The 20,431-nt window shown below is 44.0% G+C and overlaps 1 protein-coding gene across 1 annotated transcript in view; it reads right to left on the bottom strand.

Annotated features, from left to right (window-relative positions):
* The window catches only part of LOC144767730 (uncharacterized), a 221,981-nt gene extending 201,859 nt beyond the window's left edge, over window positions 1–20,122 (bottom strand). The window contains exon 1 of the mRNA XM_078651115.1: window positions 20,031–20,122. Coding sequence (XP_078507241.1) covers window positions 20,031–20,082 — 52 coding nt within the window. The 5' untranslated portion in view covers window positions 20,083–20,122. The remainder of the gene's footprint in view (window positions 1–20,030) is intronic.
* Window positions 20,123–20,431: the final 309 nt, after the last annotated feature.

Raw genomic sequence — 20,431 nt, forward strand, 5'->3', positions numbered from 1 at the left:
GGACACTTGTTAGACCTGGCTTTTACAGCAGGTTTATCCCCAGATTTATTGCTTTGTGGCCTTCTGTTTCTGACCAGTTTATGTTGGTTTTATGGCTTTGGGCACTTTACCACTGCAGATCAGTGCTAAAGTGCATATGGTCTCCCTGTAAATTATATGTATGGATTGGTATTTCCATAATTGGCTGTTATGATTTACTAGTCAAGCCCTAGTACAGTGCACTGTGTATGCTCAGGCTGTAAATCAAATGCTGCTAGTGGGCCTACAGCACTGGTTGTCCCACCCACAAAAGCAGCCTGTAAATGTAACTCAGGCCTGCCATTGCAGTGCCTGTGTGCAGTCCAATACTGTCATGTCAACTTGGCAAGTGCACCTACTTGCCAGGCCCTAACCTTCCCTTATCCCCATGTTAGCCATGGTGATTTTTACGTTCTGTGTTTGAAAATACCACTTTAGAAAGTAGATATTTTCTTACTTAGCCATCCAGAGTGCCTCTTCTAGGATGTGTATTGACTCTCTGGCTTTGGCGTGACAGTGGCTTGGGATGTGCAGTGGCTCCAGAGAGTCTGAATGAGTCAGTGCTAGGCTGAATATGCCTGGTCTGCATTTGGAGTGGTGGGAGAAGTATCACCTGTACCTAAATAGGACTGTGCCTGCTTTCCACAATGATGGCTTTGCTCCCCTGTATTGTGTCTGGAGCGAGGTCTCACACTGACAATGGATGTTGTTGTGCACTTGCAAAGTGCCCCCCAGAACTTGTTTGGACTGGGATCAGAGCCCTGGCCCAGGAGAGAACACAGAGATTTCCTGTATAAAAAGAGGGACCCAGACTTTTAGCTCACTTAAGGGAATCAAGAGGAACCTTTGCCAAGGAGATGAGCCAGAGAAGCTGAGGAGGAATGCTGTCTGGGGTTAGCCTGCAGTGGCTACTTGCTGCCAATGGAAGGAGAAAGGACTTTGTTGTTTGCTGTGTCCCCTGAATGAGGAAGATCACCAAGGACTTGAAACTGAGCTTGCATCCTTTTCTGAAGTCTCAGGGACACAAAGACTTCACCACCAGCTCCCCTGAACTTTCTTGCTGGGAGTTATGACCCACTAAGTGGTGCCTGTTGTTGTTGTTTTGCACCTCTGGAGGTGGTTTGACGCTTGGAGCCGGGAAAAGTAATGCAAATTAGAGAAGCGCTACACATCGGCACCTGTTTCCGATGCATCACTGAAGAAATTGTTACAGCGCATGCCCGTGGCTCAAGAATTCGGCACACAGTACATTCAGTGCACCGATCTCCAAAGTCCTAGAGCACCGCACCAATTCTGACGCAAGTCCTACTGTGCGAATGTAAGAACCCATGCATCATTATGGATTGTCTCATCATATTGAGGTGCCAAGTCATTCACATCGTTGAAGGATGCAGTAAGAAACAGACGCTTCACCTCCCCACACAGTAAGAAACCGACACATCACCTCTACTTCAGTATAGAACCGATACATCACCTCCCCAGCACAGCAGTAAGGAACCGACGCATCAAGTCCCGCGGAGCAAGGAATCAACACTTCACCTTCCCTGAGTGTAAGGAACTGACACATCACCTTCCCTGCGACCCTTTTTGTTTGTGTGTGCAATGCATCCAAGGTACTTTGTGTGAAAAGTGTTGCATCTGCAATTTGCTTTGAACTGAACTATTTCTAGTATTTGAAAGTCATACTTTAAATACTGTATTGTGGATTTTTATCATTTGGTCTTTGTTGGTTTAGATAAAGATTACTTATTTTGTTAAACTGGTGTGGTGGCCTTTTGTAGTGTGCTACATAAACTGCCTCTGAGATAAGCCTGTCTGCTTGTGCCAAGCTACCAAGGAGGTGAGCAGGGGTTATTTTAGAAGTGTATCCCCTTACCCAGACTAGAAGCAAGGGTCCCTATTTGGACAAAGGTACCTACCTCTGCCAACTAGAGACCCCAATTTCTAACAGCACCTATGCAAATTATGTGGGTAGAGGATTAATCCATTGATGATATTTTAATCTGACATAAGCATGTTTTTGATGATAAGTTGGGTATGCTCAGAGGTTATGTACACAAGATTTTTGCAAAAAGAAGGTGCAATTCCAATGCATCACAAGCTCAGAAGTGTCCCTGTCATTGCTGGAAGGAGTAAAAGAATTGTTAGAGGACATGCTAAATGAAGGAATTATCGAACCTGTGGAGGCTTACAATTGTTTTTCGCCAGTGTTAATAACACGCAAATCTGATGGCTGCCTGAGATTCTGCGGGACTTGATGTCACTCAATCAGAACATCATAGCTGATACCTATTAACTACCAAACTCTAATTAACTAGTTATGTTGCTGAAAGGTGGAAAATTATTTTCAAATTATTTTCAAAGTTGGACCTCAAGAATGCATTAAACCAGATCAAGCTCCACCCAGACTCAATGCCCCTCACCGACTTTATCACCATATAGGGAACATTTCGATTTACAAGCACGCCTTTTGATCTCTCTTCCATGGCAAGAGTGTTCAAATGCATGATGTCAAACATTTTTAAAGGTATGGATCATGTTTTGTACTTCCAGGATGAGATCTTTATCTTTGGTGGGACAGTTTAGGAACATAATGCCATGTTGAAGCAGACCCTACAAAGAATTGTGGATTTGGGTATTACTTTGCGCAGGGAAAAATGTTCTTTCCTCACTGAAAGTGTTTAATAATTGGGTTATACCTGTCTTCTGAGGTAGTCAAACCAAAGCAAACCCTACTCAAAACCATTGAACAAGCCCCAAGACCTATGGATAAGGATCAGTTGAGATCTTTCATGGGTCTCATTGAATATTATGCAAAGTTTGTGCAGTATTTTGCAGACAAAAATGAAAAATTCAAAGCTTTGTTGAGGAAAGGTTAAAGTTTTGTCTGCGTCTCAGAACAACAAGAATGTTTTGATTCCATGAAGAAAGAAATTTGTTGTGTTGGGATTTTGGTTCCTTTTAATATCATGCTAAAGTCCGTAATAATTGTTGAATGCTAGTGCAACAGGCTTGGGTACTGTCCTTTCTCAAAACCATTTTAGTGCTGAGAAGACTGTAGCCTTTGATTCAAGGACTATAACCAGCTCTGAAAGAAACAACTTTGTGATCAAAAGAGAAGCCTTGGCTGCCGCTTGAGGTGTGGAGTACTACCACACGTATGTGTGGGGCACAGAAAATGTACTACATTCAGACCATAAACCACTATTCACAATGTTATCACCTGGTGGGACCGGTAAGGGATCTGCACAATTAGCCAGATTGGCAGCAAGGCTGCAAGAATTTTGTTATGTCCTACTGTACATTCCTGGTTGACAGAACTTGCAAACAAACTGCTTATCCAGGTTGCGCTAGATGGTACGCACACTGATGATACGGTTATCTCTAATAAACAAGATGAACCAGTAACTTCTGTGCAGGATGTGGTGTGTGAGGCTGCTGGTGCATTTTCCTTGGAGGAGTGGAATGAGGAAATGGCAAAAGTCAACACCCTAATTTAAGTGATGCATATGGTGACCTCTGTTAGAAGGAGAGTTGTGTAGCTGTGCCTGCACTTCTCCTCCTCAAAATTTAAGACACACTTTCCACATGTGGTAGTAAAATGCTTTGGAGAGGTGACAGGTTGGTTCCTCCTTCAGGCATAAGGGGGATAATCATCAAAATGGCACATGAAGGTCATTTTGGCCAGCGCTTGATACAATGCTGTGTCAAACCTCAATGTTGGTGGTAAAATTTGTAAAGATGGAGAGAAGAGGATCAAAGTGGAGAAGCAAGATGTTATGGGACACATATCCAATCCAGGTAATGCTTGGCACAGTGTCTGTATTGACTTCATTGGTCCTATGTCAGTTGAATGAGGAGTGCAAATTTGCTTTGGTTATGGTAGATGTGTTTCCAGGTGGCTCTCTGTGTCCTTCTTGAGGGAAATTACCACGATATCCACCATTGTCAGTCTTAACAAAATGAAAAAGGTACACTCTGTATTCTTACTACTGACAATGGGTCTCAGTTAGGCTCCCAGGACATTGAATTCTTTCTCAAAACCAATGGCATATTGAAACATTGCACTGCACTATACAACCCCCAAGGTAATGGTATAGTAGAGAGGGCCAACAGAATGGTGAAAGGAGTGATACAGATGACGGTGTCCGCAGGATTAGATTTCAAGAACGCAGCAGAAGGTTTGGGGAGAGGGCCAACAGAATGGTGAAAGGAGTGATACAGATGGCGGTGTCCGCAGGATTAGATTTCAAGAACACAGCACAAAGTTTGGTTTGGGCCTATCACACTTCTAAACAGAATACCACGTCCAAGTATCCTTTTGAAATAATGAGGGAAAGTCCTCCAAGAAGCAAGCTGGTGCCTTCTTTGCTGACATAGTGGGTAACTAGAGGTGGTACTCAGATCCCTGAGCTGGCGAGTGATGTGGTTTCAAACAGAAGTATTGTTGAGGGTGACTTTGTCAAAATCAGTTCAGGTTGCACTGTCAGCGGGTCTTCCAAATGTAAAGGTCCTTACAAAGTTTTGGTGCATTTGAATTTCATGTAACCCTGGAGAATGGTGAGCTTTGGAATCGGTGCAGAGTTGGTTTATATCAAATGGGATGTGAATGTGTTGTAAAGGAGGAGAGGAATTGTGGTGTTTTCATGTTCATGGATGATGCAGAGTTTGGTGCCTGTGGTCAAGGAGGCCAGGCTTCTGCTGTGCCAGGAGCAGCTGCGCTGCCAATGGGCTATGCTGAGAAAGGTGCCACTGTCTGGGAATTTGATAGTGCTGCCACTACAAGGGATGTCAGATTTCGCAGACCGCCTGTATATTTAAATGGACTATCTTTCTTAAACTATGCATCTACCCTTTGCAGGGCTGTTGTTCTTTATTGGCTACGTCTGTGTTTTGATGCTCCATGAAATTTCCTAATTTATATAGTTTTACCTGTTGTGATCATCCTACCATATTGTTTACTTCCCTTCTCTACAGTATTTCTAGATCTCATTCCTTATTTTATCTTCCTTTCCTTTGTTCCCCTTTTGATTCCTTAGTTTTGTTTTCGAACAAAAGGGGATGTGTTATGTTGGGCTTGCACCATGTACACTGTTATTGTGGTCGAGGCGTGCCCTGTGCACCGCAAGGGCTTGAGGATGCCTCTGCGCCTCGAGGACAAGTGATACAGGGGGAGTTCCGATGTGGGGAGGCATTTGGCTCCAATGAAAGAGTTTCATATTGAGCCGGCCAAGGGAGAAGTCCGCTCTTACCTGTGCTCCTGAATAAATTCCCGTTCCCCAACATAACCAACTTGCAGCGTCCTTTTGTTAACAACACGCATCGGAAGAAAACAAAGTTGGATGCTCTAGATCTTCTAACACTACATGTACACTATTAATGTCCCAATCATCAGAATGGTGCTACGTGTGTTAATGTCATTTAAGTACATTTTGAACAAACGGTTAATTACGGCCATACACATCAGATGATACCTTGTCCCATCTAATGTCATCTGTAAATGGAACAGCTGAAATGTTCATGAGGGACAGTTCTCTTTGTCCACCGTGTAATGATGAATGTGGTTTCAGAACCACGTACGCTGTGTGCACTGCAGAGCATTTTGGGACAAGGTGTCTGTTCAGGAGAAAGAGGAACACAGTCACACAGCCAATCCAGATAATTTTGAAAAGCAATGCAAATGTAAATCAAAGGTGTAACCATGGAGAAACAAAGTATGTTCTTTTCATCCAACGATAAAGACACACACCTTTAGTTCAAACGGCAGGGGCAGTGGGTGTGATGGAACCTCTGAAGATTCAGAGAAGTCATCAAAGTCGATAAAGTATCCAGACATCATTCAGTCTATCTTGCCCAGCTCAGCAGGCTGGTTTAAGTGAGGCAAAGACTCGATCTTTGGTCTCTTAACAAACACCTTGTTTATCTCTTAATTTTAAATTGAAATCTGTGTTTTTGTACTTGGTGTTGGGTGTTTTTGAAACAGGTAGAAGGCATACTACATTGTTGTTCATTGTTGTCTCATGTTGAAGAGAACAGGCTTCATTTCCAATTAAAGCTTCCATCTGAACCTCCTGTGTGGCAGCAAGCGGAGATTGGTAGCTGCCCAGGAGTTCATATGGCTTACCTTTGAGAATCAGCTACATAGTGTGGTTTGATCAGATTAATGGAGACAAACCTTTTGTTTTGGCATCCAGCAAGGGGCGGAAGAAGTAGGGCTTGTGTACCTTCAACAGGCCCAGGCGCTCTGAAAGATGGCCCTAACTCCTGTTTGTCCACAATCATTTCTCTGACCAGATTCTCAATCTTCAGAATCTGTCTGGTTCTTGCCTGAACAATCTTTAGTTCTCCAGTGGTGGTGCGTTTTACTTGGTTGTTGCTTTATCCATCTTGAAAATCATTCAATTCCTATAAATCAGCCAAATGTTCTTTGATGTCAAAGGGTATTTCCACCACCACAATGGTGGCACTATTGAGGTCTGGGACCCACATCTTAACCTCAAAAAGGAAATCATAAGGAGTCTGACCACCCGAGGACTTTCTTGGCTTGTTATTCAAAGCCCTTAGGACCCAATATATGTGATGAGTCAAACTGCAACCAGAGTCTAATAAACTTGCTGTTAAAGACTGCTTTAAGCCCTAGTTTTTACTCTCCCCAACTGTGTTTCCCTCAGAGTGGTATGGAGATAAGAAACACAGGGTCAGACCCAAACTTTCCATGTTATGTTATGTTAATTTAATTTGTGGCACACACATATACTCAAGAGTATCCCGGTGCGAAGCAAAGAGGGGCAAATGTCTGATATTATGCAAAGAAATGTGTTTTCAACTTCTTCTTGAAAATTAGCAGGTCCTGAATGTTCCGAAGCAACAGCAGCTTTCCGAGCTAGAGAGCTGCCTCCCTTTTGTACCGCTTTAGGCCGCCATAAGTGTGGCAGGGTATGCTCAGATGTAAGTCCCTTGCTCACTTTGCCACTGGATTCAAGCAAGCCGGGCTGAAGACGGCTGGAATGCCAGAACCTGGTCCTCGGAAGCTTGTTTCCGTTGCAGGAAAGGGAATGGCTTGGCAGTTTGGGCAGGACTGTTCCCATGAGGCACAGGGTCAGACTGATTTGCATATAGCCATGTCTGAACTGGGGTGGCATAGTGGGCTAAAGAACGGTGATGGATCAAACCCAGATCTTTTGACTGGGTGTGAGTGTTTGATTGGTTCAGATGCTCCGTCGATCACCACCCCCTTTTGTACCGCTTTTGGCCGCCATAAGTGTGGCAGGGTATGCTCAGATGTGAGTCCCTTGCTCACTTTGCCACTGGATTCAAGCAAGCCGGGCTGAAGACGGCTGGAATGCAAGAAACCGGTACTCGGAAGCTTGTTTCTGGTCCAGGGAAGGCATGGCTTGGCAGTTCGGGCTGGACTGTTCCCATGAGGCACAGGGTCAGACTGATTTGCATATAGCCATGTCTGAACTGGGGTGGCACAGTGGGCTAAAGAACGGTGATGGATCAAACCCAGATCTTTTGACTGGGTGTGAGTGTTTGATTGGTTCAGATGCTCCATCCATCACCACCCCCTTTTGTACCGCTTTATGCCGCCATAAGTGTGGCAGTGTATGCTCAGACGTGAGTCCCTTGCTCACTTTGCCACTGGATTCAAGCAAGCCGGGCTGAAGACGGCTGGAATGCCAGAAACCAGTCCTCGGAAGCTTGTTTCCGGCCCAGGGAAGGCATGGCTTGGCAGTTCGGGCTGGACTGTTCCCATGAGGCACAGGATCAGACTGATTTGCATATAGCCATGTCTGAACTGGGGTGGCAGAGTGGGCTAAAGAACGGTGATGGATCAAACCCAGATCTTTTGACTGGGTGTGAGTGTTTGATTGGTTCAGATGCTCCGTCCATCACCACCCCCTTTTGTACCGCTTTTGGCCGCCATTAGTGTGGCAGGGTATGCTTATTTTGTTAAACTGGTGTGGTGGCCTTTTGTAGTGTGCTACATAAACTGCCTCTGAGATAAGCCTGTCTGCTTGTGCCAAGCTACCAAGGAGGTGAGCAGGGGTTATTTTAGAAGTGTATCCCCTTACCCTGACTAGAAGCAAGGGTCCCTATTTGGACAAAGGTACCTACCTCTGCCAACTAGAGACCCCAATTTCTAACAGCACCTATGCAAATTATGTGGGTAGAGGATTAATCCATTGATGATATTTTAATCTGACATAAGCATGTTTTTGATGATAAGTTGGGTATGCTCAGAGGTTATGTACACAAGATTTTTGCAAAAAGAAGGTGCAATTCCAATGCATCACAAGCTCAGAAGTGTCCCTGTCATTGCTGGAAGGAGTAAAAGAATTGTTAGAGGACATGCTAAATGAAGGAATTATCGAACCTGTGGAGGCTTACAATTGTTTTTCGCCAGTGTTAATAACACGCAAATCTGATGGCTGCCTGAGATTCTGCGGGACTTGATGTCACTCAATCAGAACATCATAGCTGATACCTATTAACTACCAAACTCTAATTAACTAGTTATGTTGCTGAAAGGTGGAAAATTATTTTCAAATTATTTTCAAAGTTGGACCTCAAGAATGCATTAAACCAGATCAAGCTCCACCCAGACTCAATGCCCCTCACCGACTTTATCACCATATAGGGAACATTTCGATTTACAAGCACGCCTTTTGATCTCTCTTCCATGGCAAGAGTGTTCAAATGCATGATGTCAAACATTTTTAAAGGTATGGATCATGTTTTGTACTTCCAGGATGAGATCTTTATCTTTGGTGGGACAGTTTAGGAACATAATGCCATGTTGAAGCAGACCCTACAAAGAATTGTGGATTTGGGTATTACTTTGCGCAGGGAAAAATGTTCTTTCCTCACTGAAAGTGTTTAATAATTGGGTTATACCTGTCTTCTGAGGTAGTCAAACCAAAGCAAACCCTACTCAAAACCATTGAACAAGCCCCAAGACCTATGGATAAGGATCAGTTGAGATCTTTCATGGGTCTCATTGAATATTATGCAAAGTTTGTGCAGTATTTTGCAGACAAAAATGAAAAATTCAAAGCTTTGTTGAGGAAAGGTTAAAGTTTTGTCTGCGTCTCAGAACAACAAGAATGTTTTGATTCCATGAAGAAAGAAATTTGTTGTGTTGGGATTTTGGTTCCTTTTAATATCATGCTAAAGTCCGTAATAATTGTTGAATGCTAGTGCAACAGGCTTGGGTACTGTCCTTTCTCAAAACCATTTTAGTGCTGAGAAGACTGTAGCCTTTGCATCAAGGACTATAACCAGCTCTGAAAGAAACAACTTTGTGATCAAAAGAGAAGCCTTGGCTGCCGCTTGAGGTGTGGAGTACTACCACACGTATGTGTGGGGCACAGAAAATGTACTACATTCAGACCATAAACCACTATTCACAATGTTATCACCTGGTGGGACCGGTAAGGGATCTGCACAATTAGCCAGATTGGCAGCAAGGCTGCAAGAATTTTGTTATGTCCTACTGTACATTCCTGGTTGACAGAACTTGCAAACAAACTGCTTATCCAGGTTGCGCTAGATGGTACGCACACTGATGATACGGTTATCTCTAATAAACAAGATGAACCAGTAACTTCTGTGCAGGATGTGGTGTGTGAGGCTGCTGGTGCATTTTCCTTGGAGGAGTGGAATGAGGAAATGGCAAAAGTCAACACCCTAATTTAAGTGATGCATATGGTGACCTCTGTTAGAAGGAGAGTTGTGTAGCTGTGCCTGCACTTCTCCTCCTCAAAATTTAAGACACACTTTCCACATGTGGTAGTAAATTGCTTTGGAGAGGTGACAGGTTGGTTCCTCCTTCAGGCATAAGGGGGATAATCATCAAAATGGCACATGAAGGTCATTTTGGCCAGCGCTTGATACAATGCTGTGTCAAACCTCAATGTTGGTGGTAAAATTTGTAAAGATGGAGAGAAGAGGATCAAAGTGGAGAAGCAAGATGTTATGGGACACATATCCAATCCAGGTAATGCTTGGCACAGTGTCTGTATTGACTTCATTGGTCCTATGTCAGTTGAATGAGGAGTGCAAATTTGCTTTGGTTATGGTAGATGTGTTTCCAGGTGGCTCTCTGTGTCCTTCTTGAGGGAAATTACCACGATATCCACCATTGTCAGTCTTAACAAAATGAAAAAGGTACACTCTGTATTCTTACTACTGACAATGGGTCTCAGTTAGGCTCCCAGGACATTGAATTCTTTCTCAAAACCAATGGCATATTGAAACATTGCACTGCACTATACAACCCCCAAGGTAATGGTATAGTAGAGAGGGCCAACAGAATTTACATTTACATTTACATTTACAATGGTGAAAGGAGTGATACAGATGACGGTGTCCGCAGGATTAAATTTCAAGAACGCAGCAGAAGGTTTGGGGAGAGGGCCAACAGAATGGTGAAAGGAGTGATACAGATGGCGGTGTCCGCAGGATTAGATTTCAAGAACACAGCACAAAGTTTGGTTTGGGCCTATCACACTTCTAAACAGAATACCACGTCCAAGTATCCTTTTGAAATAATGAGGGAAAGTCCTCCAAGAAGCAAGCTGGTGCCTTCTTTGCTGACATAGTGGTTAACTAGAGGTGGTACTCAGATCCCTGAGCTGGCGAGTGATGTGGTTTCAAACAGAAGTATTGTTGAGGGTGACTTTGTCAAAATCAGTTCAGGTTGCACTGTCAGCGGGTCTTCCAAATGTAAAGGTCCTTACAAAGTTTTGGTGCATTTGAATTTCATGTAACCCTGGAGAATGGTGAGCTTTGGAATCGGTGCAGAGTTGGTTTATATCAAATGGGATGTGAATGTGTTGTAAAGGAGGAGAGGAATTGTGGTGTTTTCATGTTCATGGATGATGCAGAGTTTGGTGCCTGTGGTCAAGGAGGCCAGGCTTCTGCTGTGCCAGGAGCAGCTGCGCTGCCAATGGGCTATGCTGAGAAAGGTGCCACTGTCTGGGAATTTGATAGTGCTGCCACTACAAGGGATGTCAGATTTCGCAGACCGCCTGTATATTTAAATGGACTATCTTTCTTAAACTATGCATCTACCCTTTGCAGGGCTGTTGTTCTTTATTGGCTACGTCTGTGTTTTGATGCTCCATGAAATTTCCTAATTTATATAGTTTTACCTGTTGTGATCATCCTACCATATTGTTTACTTCCCTTCTCTACAGTATTTCTAGATCTCATTCCTTATTTTATCTTCCTTTCCTTTGTTCCCCTTTTGATTCCTTAGTTTTGTTTTCGAACAAAAGGGGATGTGTTATGTTGGGCTTGCACCATGTACACTGTTATTGTGGTCGAGGCGTGCCCTGTGCACCGCAAGGGCTTGAGGATGCCTCTGCGCCTCGAGGACAAGTGATACAGGGGAGGTCCTGAATGTTCCGAAGCAACAGCAGCTTTCCGAGCTAGAGAGCTGCCTCCCTTTTGTACCGCTTTAGGCCGCCATAAGTGTGGCAGGGTATGCTCAGATGTAAGTCCCTTGCTCACTTTGCCACTGGATTCAAGCAAGCCGGGCTGAAGACGGCTGGAATGCCAGAACCTGGTCCTCGGAAGCTTGTTTCCGTTGCAGGAAAGGGAATGGCTTGGCAGTTTGGGCAGGACTGTTCCCATGAGGCACAGGGTCAGACTGATTTGCATATAGCCATGTCTGAACTGGGGTGGCATAGTGGGCTAAAGAACGGTGATGGATCAAACCCAGATCTTTTGACTGGGTGTGAGTGTTTGATTGGTTCAGATGCTCCGTCCATCACCACCCCCTTTCGTACCGCTTTTGGCCGCCATAAGTGTGGCAGGGTATGCTCAGATGTGAGTCCCTTGCTCACTTTGCCACTGGATTCAAGCAAGCCGGGCTGAAGACGGCTGGAATGCAAGAAACCGGTACTCGGAAGCTTGTTTCTGGTCCAGGGAAGGCATGGCTTGGCAGTTCGGGCTGGACTGTTCCCATGAGGCACAGGGTCAGACTGATTTGCATATAGCCATGTCTGAACTGGGGTGGCAGAGTGGGCTAAAGAACGGTGATGGATCAAACCCAGATCTTTTGACTGGGTGTGAGTGTTTGATTGGTTCAGATGCTCCATCCATCACCACCCCCTTTTGTACCGCTTTTGGCCGCCATAAGTGTGGCAGTGTATGCTCAGACGTGAGTCCCTTGCTCACTTTGCCACTGGATTCAAGCAAGCCGGGCTGAAGACGGCTGGAATGCCAGAAACCAGTCCTCGGAAGCTTGTTTCCGGCCCAGGGAAGGCATGGCTTGGCAGTTCGGGCTGGACTGTTCCCATGAGGCACAGGATCAGACTGATTTGCATATCGCCATGTCTGAACTGGGGTGGCAGAATGGGCTAAAGAACGGTGATGGATCAAACCCAGATCTTTTGACTGGGTGTGAGTGTTTGATTGGTTCAGATGCTCCGTCCATCACCACCCCCTTTTGTACCGCTTTTGGCCACCATAAGTGTGGCAGGGTATGCTTAGACGTGAGTCCCTTGCTCACTTTGCCACTGGATTCAAGCAAGCCGGGCTGAAGATGGCTGGAATGCCATAAACCGGTCCTCGGAAGCTTGTTTCCGGTCCAGAGAAGGCATGGCTTGGCAGTTCGGGCTGGACTGTTCCCATGAGGCACAGGGTCAGACTGATTTGCATATAGCCATGTCTGAACTGGGGTGGCAGAGTGGGCTAAAGAACGGTGAAGGATCAAACCCAGATCTTTTGACTGGGTGTGAGTGTTTGATTGGTTCAGATGCTCCGTCCATCACCACCCCCTTTTGTACCGCTTTTGGCCGCCATAAGTGTGGCAGGGTATGCTCAGACGTGAGTCCCTTGCTCAGTTTGCCACTGGATTCAAGCAAGCTGGGCTGAAGACGGCTGGAATGCCAGAAACCAGTACTCGGAAGCTTGTTTCCGGTCTAGGGAAGGCATGGCTTGGCAGTTCGGGCTGGACTGTTCCCATGAGGCACAGGGTCAGACTGATTTGCATATAGCCATGTCTGAACTGGTGTGGCAGATTGGGCTAAAGAACGGTGATGGATCAAACCCAGATCTTTTGACTGGGTGTGAGTGTTTGATTGGTTCAGATGCTCCGTCCATCACCACCCCCTTTTGTACCGCTTTTGGCCGCCATATGTGTGGCAGGGTATGCTCAGACGTGAGTCCCTTGCTCACTTTGCCACTGGATTCAAGCAAGCCGGGCTGAAGACAGCTGGAATGCCAGAAACCGGTCCTCGGAAGCTTGTTTCCGGTCCAGGGAAGGCATGGCTTGGCAGTTCGGGCTGGACTGTTCCCATGAGCCACAGGGTGAGACTGATTTGCATATAGCCATGTCTGAACTGGGGTGGCAGAGTGGGCTGAAGAACGGTGATGGATCAAACCCAGATCTTTTGACTGGGTGTCAGTGATTGATTGGTTCAGATGCTCCGTCCATCACCATCCCCTTTTGTACCGCTTTTGGCCGCCATAAGTGTGGCAGGGTATGCTCAGACGTGAGTACCTTGCTCACTTTGCCACTGGATTCAAGCAAGCCGGGCTGAAGACGTCTGGAATGCCAGAAACCGGTCCTCAGAAGCTTGTTTCCGGTCAAGGGAAGGCATGGCTTGGCATTTCGGGCTGGACTGTTCCCATGATGCACAGGGTCAGACTGATTTGCATATAGCCATGTCTGAACTGGGGTGGCAGAGTGGGCTAAAGAACGGTGATGGATCAAACCCAGATCTTTTGACTGGGTGTGAGTGTTTGATTGGTTCAGATGATCCGTCCATCACCACCCCCTTTTGTACCGCTTTTGGCCGCCATTAGTGTGGCAGGGTATGCTCAGACGTGAGTCCCTTGCTCACTTTGCCACTGGATTCAAGCAAGCCGGGCTGAAGACGGCTGGAATGCCAGAAACTGGTCCTCGGAAGCTTGTTTCCGGTCCAGGGAAGGCATGGCTTTGCAGTTCGGGCTGGACTGTTCCCATGAGGCACAGGGTCAGACTGATTTGCATATAGCCATGTCTGAACTGGGGTGGCAGAGTGGGCTAAAGAACGGTGATGGATCAAACCCAGATCTTTTGACTGGGTGTGAGTGTTTGATTGGTTCAGATGCTCCGTCCATCACCACCCACTTTTTTACCGCCTCCAAGACTCAGATGTCGCACTGTAGCATAGAAGGAAAAGCATTTTTGCAGGTAGATAGTGCCATGCCCACGAAGAGCATGATGGGCCATAACTAAAGATTTAAATTTGACCTGTTCGGCTACTGGAAGCCAATGCAGAGAGCATGGGGTCTCATGCTAATCCTAGAGGGAATCTCAAGAAGAAGTCTGACGGCCACATTTTGGACCACCTGGAGTTTTTTTAACAGATACCCGGGGAAGCCCACATAAAGGGCGTTAGCGTAGTACAACTGATACAGAATAAGAACTCCAGGCAGTAAAGGGAGAAACTTCCTCAGGGATTTCAACATGGAAAAGCAGGTCCCAGCAAGTTTCTTGATCTGCGTCAAAAGGAAAGATTCTCCTCAAATCACACCCCCAGATTCTTGGTGGTCTTCCCTGTAAAAGTGGGAAGAGAGAACTCAGGTGGCCAGAGAGTTCCCTAAAATTAGAAGGAAACTTTCCATAGAGGAGAATCTTCATTACACTTGAGTCGTGTGACAGCTAGCCACTTAAAAATAGAGGACAAGCAGTGTTGAGCAGAGGAAACAGAGCCCACATTCTTATCCCAGGTAAAGAGAAACTTCCCATGGCCTCTTTGTAAGCCTTAGAGCAAAAAGCTGGACTCAGATCAGAATGAAATGAGGCAACTGCATTTATGCTGAAGAAGACTCACAGATCTTTTATAACATTGGGACCTAAACTGATCACTCTGGCCACACCCACAGGAATTGAGAGCAGGAATCCACTGCCACCAAAATATACTTGTAAGCCCCATCAAATGATTAGGTGGCTGCAGTGGTACAAATATACAAAGCCAAAGGCTTGTTTAAATAAACAGATGCGTCTGGGGTGGGCGCACTACTGTGGAACCTTTCATTAGCTGACAGATTTCACATCTCAGGAGAAAGTCCATGGTCTGTTTGTAAAGACCCAGCCACCAGTAGCATTGCTGTATTAGAGAAATCATAGCAGCCACCCCTGCATGTGCAGAAGCCAAACCCTCATGTGCAGACAGTATTAGTCCTAGTGTGCTATCACTATTTGTACCCCACTCCTGCAATCTGATCATACAGTATGTTTTTCATATGTAACTAGAAGGAGTAATTCAGTGTAAAGCCTTTCAGCAAGCTTGTGCCATTGCACACAGCATTGATGGCCACCATGCTGTCTCTGTCTATTCTCGTACGGAAGGAGTTACCACAGCAACTATGGTGGTGCAAACCATCACCTTTGCGGCCTCTTTGACCAACGAACATGCACACCAACGCATTGATGACTCAATGTGTCAATGCCATGAGCCTGTGGCAAGCATTCTGTTATCTTTGCCACCCATTCACAAATAAACTTGTGCTTTACTGTGCAGCCTTTTGAATGCCTGAATCTCTTCTGACTCCAGTGATGGAGATACTCATTATATGACTGCACACAGTAATACCAATTGCACACAATCGATGTGGGGAATCCAGATTCCATATTCTGTATTGCGAGTGCTAACGTCGTAAGTTCTGCAAGCTGTGCTGTGCAATAACTTAATGAATGTGTGTAGATTTTTTGCATCATGCATATGGCCTTTTATGACTGCTTATGTGGCTGAAAATTGCTGTTTTGGCCCTAGGGCAGGTTGTGCAGAACCATCAGTGTAAATGATGTGTGCATAGTGATCTAGAGGCATTATTTCATTAGTTAGAGGACATTATTGTTTGTGATGAAGAAATGATTGTGTTTGTAATGCAGCATCAAATCTGTAGTCCACATCTGTTGTAGTCAGGGAGTTTGCTCAGTGTATCCTTATCGGATGTAGAGCTTTTATATTCAGAACGCTAGCTCTTGTAACCGCCTCTAAAGTCAATACTGGGGTCACGAAAATAACTTGTTTCCCTTGCACTCTCTCTCACTACAGCAGTCTGGATTGCTGTCATAATTGTTTCTGTCGGTGTAAAATGCATTTTAGCATTTGTATAGTCATGCAATGTATATGCAATTGGTACTTTCACCTTCATTCTGATGCCTCAAGTATTACATGGGTCACCAGGTTTGGTATAAATACATGTGTGTGTAAATGTTTGGAAGCTATCATATCAGCTTGGATGGAACATAAGGTTTCTGTTGGTTCTCCTGTCAAAAGTGTGCATGAAAAGTCTGGAAGACTTAAGTCAGGAAACATTTTATCTGTTTTGAGTAACCAGGAATGTATGCCCTGTCAAAATTTAGGAATCTAATGTGGATTGTAACCTTCAAAAAAATGGGTTGCCAGGCTCTTGCCTTCGCTTGACAGCTTGTCTCCCAAAAAATAAGATACTGAGCTGGCCATTAATTGATTTTTTGAAATTTAATTTATAGCCCATGTGCGCAAACCACAAAATGATAGGGTCCACTGTAGTCAAGAGCTCCATCAGGTTATCGTCTGTTAAATATAAGTCATTGATATATGACAATGCCTGATCATCAAAGTTCTCAAGTAATTTTGTAACTCAGGCTGAAAACAGCCCAGTCAATTCTTACACCCCTATACTAAATAGCAGAATTGGTTCTGAGAGCCCCGCGCCATGAAGGCAGTCAAATACCTGCGTTCAGTGCTACATTTTGGTGGAAAAGTCTATTTGAGATATCTAATGTTGTTTTGTATTTCTTCCGCATGATGTTATTCCTTAATGCGGTACTGTGTGCATTTTGTACTACGAATGTTTGAGTAGCTGTGTTCAAATGTCTGTAATTTTATTCTAGTTGGAAGAGTTGATCCGGTTTTATAACTGGAAACAGGATTATTCTTTGATGAGGTAAGACTTTCAATCACACCTTGATATTCAAGAGTTCTAGGATTTCCATCACTTGTTTTGGTTCAGTTTTTATTGGCTATTGTCTGTGATCTTGTGTGGTTGTCCTCAATTGGTATATCATAGTAAGGTGAAACAACATCTCGCTCCACATGGTTGTGGTATAATGCAGGAGCTAGCATTAAAGCCCACTCTCCCTGGCATATAAATGTTTAATTGATTCTGAAATGAGGTCGGAGAAAGCCCGTCAATTTATGGTTTCTCCTTTTGGGCAATCCATTATGAAGTCTGGTGGCCTATCTATCTTGGCCAGCATTCTGGTATAACCCTGAGTGAGTTATTACCAAAAGAGTACAATAATAAACCTAGGAACCTCTCTCTCCAAACATAGCTGAAGTTCTTACAACCGATGTAGGTTGCCTAACTTCATATCAGGTGTTTCCACCATGATACACTCTAGGCCTGGACAGTGAACTTCACTCCGCTCACAGCATTTGCTGGGTTTTTTGCACTACTCGCTCCATGGACCTTGTGGAATGGAGATAACTCCACTCTGCATAGCGCAGCAAATTTTTCTCACTCGAGCTGCAGGAAGATCAGCACAAACTGCAGTTTGCGCGGCACTCACCCACTTTCGCAACTCCACAGAGTCTTTTTGGCAGTTTACAGAGTTCTGCTTTGCGGAACTCCACGAACTACGCCCAGGTCTAATATGCTCAGTTAGCACTTCTCCCACCTGACCAGGTTAGGCACACTATTGTGATGTCTACCCCATTGTCCAGCATTGTCAATGCCCATTCCCAGTCCTCAAAAGTTGAGACATGGCTGACTTTTACAGGGAATGAAACAAAAGTAGTCCCTGCAATATTATCAATTGGATATAGTTTTTTAACTCAAGGAAAAAATTTATAATCTCCACAGACCTCACACAACCCAAAAGTGCAGCATTACATACTCATAATGACCAATTAAAACAATATACTGATAATAAAAACTGTGATATTTAAAATTACATGGTTTATTCAATAACAATCCAATTTCTGTACAGAAGTACCATAAAGCAAAATTAAAAAATGTCAATTCATATATGCATATTAAAAAGATTAAAAACAGAAAACACAAGTTGTCGACACAGCGTTTCGGTAAATGTTTTACACCTTCATCAGGACAGTTTTCTATTTAATAAAAGAAACATACAATTAGCATATTTTTATCACCTCTATAGTATATACAGTTAACATTCAGGCTAAACACAAGAGGTGACATTTCTCAGTTTTATTACAACAAACTAAAGGTACTTTAAAAACAATGATCAGTAGCAGCTCAAAGGTTGGCAATTCAGTCATGTGGAGCAATTGAACAAAGATATTTATAAAAACAACACACATTTTCAAAGTACTTTTTTGTTCCGCAATCTGTATATATCTCATGAGAGTAAACTTGTTGCATACCTCAGAATAATTGATTTTTCTCATTCAAGCTCCACTGCAGTTTGAAGCACTTTTATCAATTTCCTCAAAACTAATTTCATTAGTTTGATGGGAGTGATGTCCTTTCAGTTAAACACCTTCAAAAATGAGATAGGGCACCCATTTGTTACACTATTATTATTATTCTTTGGGGAGTGTCAATTCGAATTTAAATCAAAAGCATTTTTTACCTTGAGATTATTCTGTCTCTTTGATGTGTATATGTACAAGGGAGCCACAAATGTTGATGGAATTAGAGCTTTTCTCTCAGTCACTCGTGCACTTTTGTGCTCAGAGAAATATACGAAGCATACTCAAAGGAACGCTTTTAATATTTATTAACAGGAGTGATTTTCACATATAACATATGAGCTACAATGATTTATAGACAGAAGCAGAAAAAGGTTATAATGAGTGTCTGGGACAGATTATATATGCCTACATAATAAAGATAATAACAATCAAGCATAATACTATGATGCTCACCCTAACCTGCATGTCTATGGTGTGAATGTGTGGTCTGCCAAGAAACCCTCTTCTGGATGATGTAACTCGTTTACCTGTTGAGTAAGAGTGTAAGACCCCCATCTTGGTCTTAAACTGGACAGCCCTCACAGAGGTGTCAGTCAGCTGGTAGGCAAAAGATTCAGCATGAAGGAACATCTCGAAGTCAGCAGAAGTGTCTCCTCTGATTATAATAGGAAAAAAAGGCTATATAAACTGGTGTGGTGGCCATTTGTAGTGTGTTCACTGTATTACTGTATGTGTTCGGAAATGCTACATAAACTGCCTCTGAGATAAGCCGGTCTGCTTGTGCCAACCTACCAAGGAGGTGAGCAGGGGTTATTTTAGACGTGTATCCCCCTTACCCTGACAAGAAGCAAGGGTCCCTATTTGGACAAAGGTACCTACCTCTGCCAACTAGAGACCCCCATTTCTAACAGCATCTATGCAAGTTACGTGGGTAGAGGAATAATCCATTGATGATATTTTATTCTGACATAAGCATGTTTTTGATGATAAGTTGGGTATGCTCAGAGGTTATGTACACAAGATTTTTGCAAAAAGAAGGTGCAATTCCAATGCATCACAAGCTCAGAAGTGTCCCTGTCATTGCTGGGGAAGGAGTAAAAGAATTGTTAGAGTAAATGCTAAAGGAAGGAATTATCGAACCAGTGGAGGCTTCCAATTGGTTTTTGCCAGTGTTCATAACACGCAAATCCGATGGCTGCCTGAGATTCTGCCTGGACTTGATGTCACAAAATCAGAACATCATAGCTGATACCTATTAACTACCAAACTCTAATTAACTAGTTATGTTGCTGAAAGGTGGAAACTTATTTTCAAAGTCGGACCTCAAGAATCCATATAACCAGATCAAGCTCCACCCAGACTCAATGCCCCTCACCGCCATTCCTGCTTTGTTTATGGTCCAAAACCAAAGTCTGGTAGATGAATCATGCAGCAAAGGATACAACACTTTGATGAACCAGTCCTTCAAGATAGATAAATTTTAGTACAGAATAAAAGAAAAACACAAGGAAAGCTATATATGTAAGACGCAGAGTCTGTCGTACACATAGCTCTGAAAACATCACTGTATAGACTCACCTACAGCTATGAAAACCATGAAGAGGCTGGCACCAGCAGCGAAGAACCTCATGATGACAAAGAGGATGGAGTTAGCTGTGCAGACCTTGAGACTTGAGCTCTTTCTGCTCTCGTTTCTCTTCTGGAGGTAGTAATTATAGGTAGCTCTCCTTTTCTCAGGGTGGGTTTGAGGAGGTCACATGACAAAGTAATGTTGATCTGGTTGGTCACATTTGGCTATCGTAACTCCCCCTCTTCTTACTTCACCTCATCCTGCTGACCTGATGTGTCAAGGAGAAGGACTCAAGTGATGAGTGTCCCTGCATTCAAATGTAGATGGTGTAGCTCCTCATAGCCCCTGCATCAATTTTCCCAGTAATATTCAAAATGAAAGTCTCTTAAAACGTGTCTTGAATCTGAGA

This window comes from Lissotriton helveticus, chromosome 7, assembly GCF_964261635.1.
Source record: "Lissotriton helveticus chromosome 7, aLisHel1.1, whole genome shotgun sequence".
NCBI classification, from domain to species: Eukaryota; Metazoa; Chordata; class Amphibia; order Caudata; family Salamandridae; genus Lissotriton; species Lissotriton helveticus.